This window comes from Haliotis asinina, chromosome 9, assembly GCF_037392515.1.
Source record: "Haliotis asinina isolate JCU_RB_2024 chromosome 9, JCU_Hal_asi_v2, whole genome shotgun sequence".
NCBI classification, from domain to species: domain Eukaryota; kingdom Metazoa; phylum Mollusca; class Gastropoda; order Lepetellida; family Haliotidae; genus Haliotis; species Haliotis asinina.
Genome location: NC_090288.1, coordinates 18,764,237 through 18,776,842, shown reverse-complemented (window position 1 = coordinate 18,776,842; position 12,606 = coordinate 18,764,237). Strand labels below are relative to the sequence as shown.

The 12,606-nt window shown below is 38.5% G+C and overlaps 1 protein-coding gene across 1 annotated transcript in view; it reads right to left on the bottom strand.

The window, feature by feature from the left end:
* The window catches only part of LOC137295782 (cilia- and flagella-associated protein 54-like), a 79,689-nt gene extending 68,114 nt beyond the window's left edge, over positions 1-11,575 (bottom strand). The window contains exons 1-7 of the mRNA XM_067827323.1: positions 11,268-11,575; positions 4,856-4,961; positions 4,454-4,597; positions 3,968-4,139; positions 2,550-2,608; positions 1,367-1,510; positions 1,033-1,146 (exon numbers count right to left, since the gene is read on the bottom strand). Of these exons, the coding sequence (XP_067683424.1) occupies positions 1,033-1,146; positions 1,367-1,510; positions 2,550-2,608; positions 3,968-4,139; positions 4,454-4,597; positions 4,856-4,961; positions 11,268-11,458 (930 nt within the window). The 5' untranslated portion in view covers positions 11,459-11,575. The remainder of the gene's footprint in view (positions 1-1,032; positions 1,147-1,366; positions 1,511-2,549; positions 2,609-3,967; positions 4,140-4,453; positions 4,598-4,855; positions 4,962-11,267) is intronic.
* Between the last annotated feature and the right edge of the window lie 1,031 nt (positions 11,576-12,606).

Genomic DNA, 12,606 nt, shown 5'->3' with positions numbered 1-12,606 from the left:
TTCCAGATTCTCAAGAGCCAAGATTACTGCAACCAGAGAAGGCTCCAAGGCTGGAGTAGAGAAGAAGTCACTGAAAGTGATGAAAGGTCAAGAAGGGCAGCCCAAAACAAAGCCACGGAAGTCAATGTCACTGATGATGCCTGCAACAACCCTATGACTAGTGCAATAGTCACTGATGGGCCCAAACCCATACAACTAGCACCAGGTAGCTGCCCCAAGCAAGGGACGACACACAGGCCAGAAACAGTACCCAAACCATGCCTGATCCTGGAGCTGAGAGTCAGGTCAGTGCTACTCCTGGGGATCAGGCCTGCCCTGAAACCAGGCCTCAGATTAGGTCCTCCCTCACAGATGCACCGTGCACCATCCCCACTACCCGTCAATCTCCAGCTGGAGACTGGACACAGCCTCAGATATGAGGAACTTACAGACGACCATCTGTTGCTGCAATATAACCAATGTATTGAAGGAAGCAGAGGGGGATGCTGCACATTTTTCAAAAAGCTTTACCCACTTACCCTGCCTCAACCGAGGCAGAAGAAGAAGTAGAAGCACCTGAATCCTTAGATTTCTTGTGTTAATGGCTTTTTGGGATGGTAGGTGTGGTACCCATGTATTTCATCCCCTCTTCCCACTCTCTCATCCCAAGCAAATACTAATTGGTAAGGTGAAGAATAGAGAGCCACGAAATCCACCATCTTGAAAGTCACATGGCTTGATATCGAGCAGCCTGATAGCAAAGTTACAACAAATGATGAATGAAAATAGGAGCATACATTTCTACCTAACACCCTTGCAATACAATACTTGTATTACCTCAGTATTTGAGGCACAAAGTTCAGACTTAGAGTGATTTGCTCTTGGCTGTTGGGGCTCCCTGGGACCCTGTAGGGGTGGCTGAATATGACAAGTTTTTGTTTTGCACATATTTTACTGAAAAATATAATGACAACTGTTGTAGGCTTTGAAATGGACATATTAATGTTTAGAAGTATCCCAAGGAAGGCCTCTTTAAAAAAAATAATGATATACCTTGACTGTTGCCTCCCTGAATGCAATCTCAGACTCAGGTGTCTCCTGGGAACTACTCAGGCCCTCCAGCTTACTCAGTTCATTGATCTTGGCCAGTCCACGGCGTGCGAATCCCTGCAACAATCACCATGCATCTCACAGTCACTTTGATATCACTTGAACAAAAATTTATACTTCATCATCTGCCAAAGACATAACAGTTCTAAGTTTTATCCCTGCAAGTCTAAATTCGTTTGAGGAAAGGACTCTCTGAATTAACACATGTTTGCAAAAACAATGTTCAAAGACTCCAACTGCAATGTTCTTATACCCATGAAAACCAACAGATACCCACCTCTGCATGTTGCCCTGCCTTGCAGTCATAGTAGCACTGACACACAGCAGTGTAGAGGGTGGTGCGCCATGGGAGGTACTTGACAGCCAGGAGTGGCACGGAGGTCTCCATACACATGCTTGCCCACAGCAGGAATTCAAGGACCTACACAACAAGAGCATCAATTTGATCCAAGATCCTATTTGTTCATTTCTCAAAACTGTAAGCTAATATAGATGGATCATGCATTCAACAACAACACAGACTTAATTTTCACATAACTCAGACTTCGTACATGAATGAAGATTCATATCACATCAGACAGATTGATCTAATAACATAATAATCAATGCTATACACTAATCTACCAATAACTGAGCTTTGTCTTCAGCTTCATATACATGAATGCTCTAAGTGAAAACACACCTATCTCGACCTTCCATGATTGTTGTGGCTATATATTTTTTCACCAACGGTCACTTATAATTACTTTGCTCTTTATAATGTCTCAGACAACTGAGTGAGTTTAGTGTTGTGACACACTCAGCAGTATTCCAGCTATATGGTATGCTCTGTGAATAACTGAGTCTGGACCAGACAATCTGTCTCAGGAGAACTGATGTGTGTGTGGCAGCAAATGATTAAAGTAACAGTAAAATGCTGAGAGTTGTCAGAGGCATCAGTAATTTCAACTTCTCTGCCTCTTGGGTATTCAAGCATCTGGATTCATGTTTGGATTGGACGGTTCCAAGGCTGGACATACAGAAGGGAGAACTGAGGCATCGTATAACCACATGTCTTATCTCCTTGACAATAACAGATTGGACAACTGGCTTTAAACTGTCAACTTATGCCAGCCTCAAACACTTTTTTGCTATAATATGGCACAAAATATAGGGCGAGTTGCTTACAGTTCCTGCCAGATATTTGACTCATATCTTCCATTCTTGTCAGCTTAATTTTAATTATGATGCACTGACTATTCATTGATCTTGTGATTTCACAAAATAGATTTGTATACAGATTTCAGGGTGAACCTTTGTGTTTCAGGTTTGAAATACATTCATCACAATGGACATCTGAATAACTGGCTTCAGTAGCAAATTCCTCATGTTCTATATTTTAATAAGATTGCATATACTAAATATGATACATAATATTTATTATCAAAGAAAAATTCCATGACAAAGCACACAGTACGTACCCTTGCTGAATGTCCCAGTGACATGAGGTGTCTTGAAATGCTGTATATGTGCACTGTACCTGAAACATTGGACAACATCAAAACATCATCCCATTACACTTGTTCGTCATCCATCTCAGTTCCATGAGGGACAAACACACTTTTCTGACTGAAAAATCAATGTCTTTTCTTAACTGCTTGCATGCTTTGGTGTCATAATTTATGACTTTAAATTATTTAAATTATCACAAACATCACTCATATGGTTCTTGAACCTGTTTCTTGTTTACTTATCTGTGCCAGGGACAGTCCTATGTTACTGGTCTGTGTTAGGGACAGTCCTATGTTACTGGTCTGTGCTAGGGACAGTCCTATGTTACTGGTCTGTGCTAGGGACAGTCCTATGTTACTGATCCATGTTAGGGACAGTCCTATGTTACTGGTCTGTGTTAGGGACAGTCCTATGTTACTGATCTGTGCTAGGGACAGTCCTATGTTACTGGTCTGTGCTAGGGACAGTCCTATGCTACTGGTCTGTGATAGGGACAGTCCTATGTTACTGGTCTGTGTTAGGGACAGTCCTATGTTACTGGTCTGTGTTAGGGACAGTCCTATGTTACTCGTCTGTGTTAGGGACAGTCCTATGTTACTGGTCTGTGTTAGGGACAGTCCTATGTTACTGATCTGTGCTAGGGACAGTCCTATGTTACTGGTCTGTGCTAGGGACAGTCCTATGATACTGATCCATGTTAGGGACAGTCCTATGTTACTGATCCATGTTAGGGACAGTCCTATGTTACTGGTCTGTGCTAGGGACAGTCCTATGTTACTGGTCTGTTTTAGGGACAGTCCTATGTTACTGATCCATGCTAGGTACAGTCCTATGTTACTGGTCTGTGTTAGGGACAGTCCTATGCTACTGGTCTGTGTTAGGGACAGTCCTATGTTACTGGTCTGTGTTAGGGACAGTCCTATGTTACTGGTCTGTGTTAGGGACAGTCCTATGTTACTGGTCTGTGTTAGGGACAGTCCTATGTTACTGGTCTGTGTTAGGGACAGTCCTATGTTTCTGATCTGTGCTAGGGACAGTCCTATGTTACTGGTCTGTGCTAGGGACAGTCCTATGATACTGATCCATGTTAGGGACAGTCCTATGTTACTGATCCATGTTAGGGACAGTCCTATGTTACTGGTCTGTGCTAGGGACAGTCCTATGTTACTGGTCTGTTTTAGGGACAGTCCTATGTTACTGATCCATGCTAGGTACAGTCCTATGTTACTGGTCTGTGTTAGGGACAGTCCTATGTTACTGGTCTGTGTTAGGGACAGTCTTATGTTACTGGTCTGTGTTAGGGACAGTCCTATGTTACTGATCTGTGCTAGGGACAGTCCTATGTTACTCGTCTGCTTGACAGTTTAATCCTACACTAGGTACATACCATTGAAAACAAGCCAACAGAGGGATTCCTTGGGAAGGACCACTTGCATGACCAGCCTGAGAAAGATGAGGATCTGCACACATCGGTCAACAGACTGTTTGTTCTGTAGCTTTGAGTCGGACAGTTTCACAACCTGATACATACTGATACTTTTCCCCATGAGGGCACGGAACTGAATGCACAAAAGAAATTCTTGTTGATTTCAAACATGATGACCTGAAAGATTTATGCATACATTTTTTTCACAAAGATGACAGCTATTATTTCTATCTAGTTATCACAATTGCCATAGTGATACCATATGTGTTTATAAAGCTATAGATAAGAATACATTAAAGCTTTAAATGTCATTCTGCTCATACTCATAATAATTCAAAATACTCAGCATGTTAAGTAAAACAAAAACAAAATAGATATAATGTTTGGTGTAAATGTGCATTAATGACATAAAGAGAAATTAATTTAATCTTGAAACTATAAACTCACTGTCAGTCCGGCGTTTTCTCCATCAAAACCATTTGGGAAGAAAGTATTTCGGAACATGTCTACATTGGTGATCTCTTCCACATTGACATCCCCAAAAGCTTGCAGATACCTTTCATAACACTGCCACAAAGCCAGCTTGTACTCCTGAAAAAAAAACCCACTAACACTTGACACAGAGAGACACAGTTTAACAACCCCTATCATCTTCTCCGTTTACCTACATTAAAGTAAATAGTCAACAATAATCCAGTATCAAGGGACTGAAAAATGACCATTGGGCCAAAACACTGAAAATGAGCTATCTTGCTTTGGTGAGCAATGATAAAGGCCTAAATAAATTACTTATGACAAAATGAAATATCAAATATGAATAACAATATGTCAACTATTCAAACAATTTACCTTCATGGTGACAAGAAAATCTCCCATTTCCAGTAGTTTCTTTTGATAATAAACGGTGGGAAGACGAGCCTCATACTTGTTCCACAATTCAAATAAGGTATCAGCACTGGAAAGATATTGTGAGGTATAATATTTTCAGATATGATCTTAATAATTTATCAGATTATGGGTTCATTGTTTTCTGAAGTTGTCCTGATTACCACATGAACAATTGTAAAATATGTAACTAAAGTACTCTTGGAAATATCAAAAAAATGTTTCTACACTGTCAATCTGTATCCCTAAAATTTGCACAATCACAAATGTTTATGTCGTGGGTGTTCTGTTGGACGGGTAATAGGATATCCAGAAAAGCATGTTTACTCGTGAAATTGGGCAAAACTTAGAAAAAACACAAATTGCTGCTGAAAACAATAGTTGGGACCGTAGATGGCAATTAGTTTGCTGAGCCAGGTATGATGACACACCATCTACTCACTTGGCATGGATTACACATGTTGCCTACAGGCACGAGGGGGTCATCATAAATGTATTTTATGCTTTCTCATGTGTGTTGTATATGTCTCCTCTGTTTATTGCATGTCTTTCTTTCTTAATGTTTATGGTGACGTATGTAAAAGAGTATCATACCCATAAAAAAGCTAAAAGCAGACATCACATTGAATGTCTCAAAATATATGGGTGGCATGACCACCCAAAGATCAACAGGACTGGATATTATATAAAACATTTTTTTTTTCTATTTCCAACATTACTTTAACTTTAAGACAACTTTATCTTCAACACAAACCATCATCCTTTTCACCATTTCCACAGAGCATAACGTGTATCACTTTTGTGTGAATAAAGACTGACATCCTAAATCATGTGAGTTAAAAAACAACCTTAATCCAACAATAAAACAGATTAAAGGGGCAGTGATGAGGAGCAATTTCCATGGACTGGTGCTTTCTTTTGTTACTGTTTTTCTCCTGAGAGTACCCAGATGATATCCCAGAATTCGTGACTGGTTCGTTATCTCTGCTGCGCCTCCCATATGCACAATTGATAGTTTAAGTGTAGACAGATCAACAAAGATGAAGATTTACTTCGTAATTATGAAAACACAACAAACACCTTGAAGTTTACTCATTTGCCAGTGCCATATAAATAACATTAGGACTGAAAAATAACAAAGTCAGTGTAGGTCTTTATAGTTAGTTCCTTGTCACATTTGTATGCATTTTGAAAGTTAATAAAAAAAACTCACACGGTCTGCTTATACTTACAGTGAATTTCTAACATGATTTTAATATCTAAACATTGTATAGATTGCCAGTGTGAATCATATTCTGCTGAATGCTGCAAGAAATAAATTAAAACAAAATGCAAATATTAAATTTAAGACAGACGAAAGTTATAGCAACAATGTCAGGCTATTACCTCGTTCAGGAATGTATCCATCAATATCCACATAAAAGAACGATATTCCATTCATCTGCAGCTGGTAAATAATCCTGCTCTATGTCTTGTGTCTTTCAACAGTCTAATATGCGAAAAAGTGACACATCGTTTGAGAAATTTTCACACTGGTGTATACATAATCTCACTGGTCACCCAGGACAGCACACCTGGCAACAAACTGTATGATGACCGCCATGAGTTAGCCAATAATGAGCAACAATCAATCAAGGCTGTGGCGGTTATTTCTTTGTAGGAGGGATGTTGTTTTTACATTCATACTTTATGACAGGGTGTAGTCAGTATAGCTACCGTAAATCTACACTCATAAACACTGCCTTTTTGACAAATCCGCTGCAGAAGTAATTAATCAGTCGGTGTGTTAGCGGTTAATCCTTTGATTGATGTCTGTTTTTGTAACTCAGCTGATAAACCCTCTTGCATCACTTACATGCACATATTACATAACATGCAATACATTTGCCACTACAGACCTTAATTTATAATGTTGAGTATTTACTCCAGACAGGAGAAATGCCAAATGGGAACTTATGTCGAGTAATTTTAGTGGTGCTACCACTATTTATACCCGTTATAAATTCATTAACTGACCATCAAGTGAATGATGACAAATAACACATGTAGGTTTATACCACCAAACGTGAGTTACAGCAAGGAAGATGTAATCTCTGAGTTGCATGCAGCCTGACAACACTTTTGGGCCGAAACTGTTTTGAGGAAACCAACGGAACTTTGTTATATCATAAGAAATGCACATTGGTGTTTGCTGTGTACTTGGGTAAATGGGTATAATCAGATTTGTACACACAAGAAAATTTTCAGATTTCTCTACCAAAGGCAAAGTCATTGTTATTAGTTTATGAATTCAGATAAATCAACTGTGTGTTTTTTATTATCATAGATAATAAACCAGGGTCGTAGCTAACAGAATTTACGTATGATGTTTGCTGTGACAGCTGGACCAACCCTCAAGACTATCTAAATATAAAGCTTTGCAATCTTACGGACTTTTATGAAACAAATGGCTTGCTACGAGTATGTAGACATCATATTTTCACATGACATGATTAAATATCGATGTAAAAAACACAGAAATGAGATCAAATTGGATCAGTCACTATACCACCCAGGCATCACAAAAAACTACACTGCTGGGATATTTTGTTACAATCAGATAAGGAATACCATGGATATTTTTAAATAACGGCATGTGATGGGCATCCGGCCTCCTTACTTTGTAGGGCGAAGAAATTCTGCCAATGTGGACAGGAGCCCAGCCCCTTTGTCAGTCACGGTTGAGGGAGCAGGTGCTGACAATTTGCTGCTTCGTTTTGTAATTAACTCAGTAAGGCAGAGAGCCGCCTATATGCGGCAAATTAATTAGCTTCTCACAGCGAGAGCCGGGTATTGGGGGTAATAAAAGCACCTCTTATTCAGCGAGAGCCGCATATTGGGGGTTATGAAAAGCACCTCTCATTCAGCGAGAGGCGCGTATTGGGGGTTTTACATTTTAAATTCGTACTGTACCTATAATTTCAATCAGTGATCAAAGATTAGCCTTTCTTACGAGAGAGGTTACTTTCTGTGGTAATCAGAAGAACTATTAATGCGTTTTTATAACAATTGCTTGCAATGTCGGGGGCTTATACAGGCAAATGAACACGTGTCTGCGAGAAAAGGGATTATGAGATGTTGTTACAGGAGGTACGTGTTTGGTACTCGTCATTGGGAGTGAATACTAAGATACTATGTTTGCACATTGATTGAATTAACGGTGACAAGGTTACAAAACCTTCTTCTAAATTAAATCATTCATTCATTCATTGTAATAGTTCATATAATGAATCCTAGACATAAATAGCAATATTGTATTACACTCATGTTCGTGTAGATTTGAAATAAACCAAGTTACTAATTTAGACCTAATTCATTTGCGACTATTGATTTTTAAAGTTGACAATAATACATAATCGAATATGAAGTGATAACTCTTGCATCTACTCATAGTATACATACATAGTACACATAAACCATACAAAGGTAACTGGGGTATTTTGCTCAAGCTGTTTCATGCTTATTTCAAATGTGATTTTTCAATGCAATTTACATAAGCATTGTGTAAGAAACGTTTGTATTTGATCTCTGTAATTATCTTATCCTGTGTACTGATCACGTGTATCAGATCCATCATCAATAAAAGGAGGATAATATATCAGTTACGGAATTGATGCGTCTAATCATTCAAACAGACAACACTAAATATAATAACACCTCTTTCAACCTCAAAATAACAGCCTCTGGTCGAATGCATGTCCAGGTCAACTTTTGTCCCGTGACAAGTGTAAAACAAACTTATGCATTGTTACATCATTGGTTAACCTGTTTTGTGGAGTCACGCCCATTGCCAATCCCCTGAACCTCGTTTGCTTTCAAAACAAATATAAGTGTGCCCATCTTCATAAATATTTGGGGAGATTCAACTACAAGTGTATACATCACAATAAATCAGTATCATGTTACTTTTTTTAATTCTATAATACATGTACTTGAATTATGATATTTATTCGTAACAATGTACAGATTATATTGAAATGTTCAGCAAGCCATTATGTTTGATGTACAAGTAGTGTGCGCAAAAAGTATACGCAAATAAATACTATCTCTGCTCAATAGTTGGATTGGGTTATCCGGGGTAAAAATAATCGGATTGTAGCGCTTTGGGAGCTTCAAAAAAAGGTAAACTCGTCAAAGTGCTTGTTAGTCCTACGTGTACATTTCAGGCATCCTTACGATTATGTATGTTCACGATACACAAAGTTTTTCATGATAGCTAGAGTTGATAAAGCCGAAATCTAGCATATCGATTGGTCAATGATCTAACCAATAGTCAATCTGTATCCAAGCTGTCAAATGACCGACCGTACTCTTCAGAAATTTAGCCCACGCCCCATCACCTGTCATTTCCAATGTGACAGGTATCTCATGATACGATTGGTCATAGATAACAAATCAGGGACTATATTGAACAGTTAAGATACAAAACGTCCTATTCGGGAACTTTGATGACGCCCATCCCATGACCCTTTGTCTTATGTGTGTGCAAGGAATAGCATTATATAATATGTATGCATGTATGTTTGTATATTTTCTGCGTTAAATCTAGATGAACCAAAGCGATAAACTGAATCTGTTATATGTAAGTCACAGTCTAGCTTATTAGTACTTTCCTTAAAATATTCAGTATACACTAGTAATGTATCAGCGAAAACGCTTCTTTCATAGATTATTATGCATGTGTGTAAATTCGTCTTTACTGCCATTGACACTGCCATCACAATGATATGAGAGGGACATCATTTGGTTTAAGTATGTCTTACATACAATGAAATGGACTGGCAAACGTCGAGACATCAAATGCAGATGTTCAAGTTGTGATGTGTTTTTGTGCGTTGACTGTTTTGAGGCCTACCATAAAGACTTGTTCCAAGGACGATAACGCTTTATGCACTAGTTGTGTTGTACAAATGGTACCGTATACCATTCTTGTCAGTTGTAGGGCACAATGTGTGAAGCCCGTGCGATACTGCTGGAATATAGCTAAAATCGCCGTAAAACTAAATTCACTCATTCTCTTCAATTTCAGTCGTTATTCTTTTATATTTTTAAAATACTAAGACATGTGTGTTCGCCATCTGAGAACGAATACACTCAGCATAGTGTCAGTCTACTCCCATATGTCTTATGTGTTTCTTTCATACATCATTACAGTAACTGATGGTATGTTTACAATACACAAATTGTTGCATGATAGTTGATACAGCTGAAACACAACATAGCCATTGGTCAACGATAAAGCCAATAATCAATCTGTACCCTATCACTCTGAGTGTCCAAACGTGCTCTTCAGAAATTTAGGTCACGCCCCATCACCTTGCCCTTCCTTTGTGACAGGTTCTCACGATACGATTGGTCAAAGTATCAGCCAATACAATGAGTAACTGAGATATAACGCGTTACATTCATGATATTTTATCCCATCACATGACGGGAAGCTTTGCTTAGCATCGAGTAATGATAAATGTATCATGCAGTATGTATGTGTATGAATGGTGATATTTGTTTGCAGCGTTAAGTTACGATGAACAAAGTGACAAACTATAAATTTCTATATGCTCCATGTTACTTACACACCTTTTGATACTTTCCTTGAAATAGTAAGAAAGAGCAATGTATTGGCAAAAAAATACAGACGATTATAATGCAAGCCCCACCTCTTTTTTAACTCTATTATAAATAATATATTATAATTCAGTCAATACGATGAGAGAGACAGGAGGAATTTGTATATTTGTTCATCTCCTACGTACAAAGACCGCGTAGGTGTTGATAAAAATACAGCACACACTGGCAAAGGGGTATGAGAGACACAGGTAATAAATTACATGAAATGCTGTAATATATGTATTCACATCGGCCTCTTTTCTATTTACATCTTTACGACACAATTAAATAATCAGTACTTGTTTGTGAGACTAGACAGTTTCCTGTCATATCCGAGACCTGCCAGGGAAATCAGGCATGATTAGCACTAATTAGCCTCGTCGCAGCAATCAGGCAGTCAGGGAGGGGTGCCAGGTGTTGGGCAGTGGAGTGGCGCCAGGGACTAAATAAGTTAAACTGTTGGAGAGAAACATTATTCGCTCCGCATCAGTGCCCCTTTAAAAGAATGACACATTTATGTGTGTGTTTGGACAAATAAAAATAAATTTAACATTTTCAAAACCTAAAACAATCACATCGTTACAGTAGCCAATACAACTCTCAGTGGTTGGGAAAAACATGCTCACAGATGGTAAGAAATCAGAAAAATGGCAATGTAGAATTTGAGAAAAAAGAATTTTGTAATATATAAATATGTGCAGAATAAGGAGACATATATTGAAGCTCTTACGGCCTTGAATATGACTCTTCATCCGGTTTCTTGTATCCAGGACCAGCTCTCTTTTTCATATATCCAGTAAACTTTTTGAATTCTTGATCAAGTGATTGAAACACTGGATTCGGTTTATCCTTGCTGTAAAAAGAACTTGGTTGTCCTTTGTTTGAGCTTGACACCGCTGCACTTTTGAGAACAGCAGCCATGGCGGCCAGTTAGCTATAGGGTAAAACTGCAACTTTCTTCTTTCCTCTGTGCAATGATTCTACGATATCATAACAGCTCTCGGGCGTCGGACATATTTCAACAACGCCGTTGCCAGTGGTTTCTACTAAGGGAAGTAACTCTCTTCGAGCACCTGTCAGCCATTTATTTGACTTGAGATTGAAAGACCTGTTCTTGTCGGGAGATGACGAACCTTTATGAATGATCAACTTCTATATTTTCTCAATAGCGACGTTTCAATATAGATGCTTATACCGTTTTGAGGCATATCTTAATCGTGTCGGGACCAAACAAAGAAATACAAATAACACAAACAAAACACAAGGAGATAGAAAATGTTGATAGTGGGAGAATATTAACTTATGTACAAAGTGAGTACCGCCTTTATTTTCATAAATTTGTTTGATGATACCCGTCAGCCACTTATCTGAAAAGATACAAGTGTCAAGTACAATATCAATATATTCAACATAAATATCTAGGAACACATCAATCGAAGAAGAAATAAATGAACTTGCAATATTATCAATTCCAGCGGTTTCATTCTTTTTAGGATTTTGAACGCGTGATATTATGTCATCACTAGTAAACATGGTCATAGTCGACGTCAAGATCGCCACTTGTCAAAATGTCCATAAAACATCTAAGTTAAAATGGCCTGAAATGGTCAAAATGGCCACAAAACCTTAGTCAAAATGCACAGTCATGCCAAAAAGTCAAAATGGCCATACATTATTTAAACACTTCACCCCTCTTGCCCCCTGTTGTTACAAGCCACAAACTAGTACCTCTAGCCCCTCGCTTGGCTGTTCTGTTACTCACTCCCCTGTAGCTGGATTACCCGGTGACTACCGATACTTTGGGAGATAACAGAGAATTATAGCTCCGTGATCATTATTGCTCCGTAAGTGGCCACTGTTGCTAATACTGACTGACAAAACAAATACGATACCATATCTATTAACATTTACCAATGAATTACTTCAGATCTTGACACATAGTAGACGTCAGATCAGTTGTTTTTATGCGACATACACATTGTCCATCATATATCCAGTGGCACACAGGTATGAATCAAGATTTCTTTCACATAACATCAGGGAGACTATATTTAGAGGGAGAAGAAACT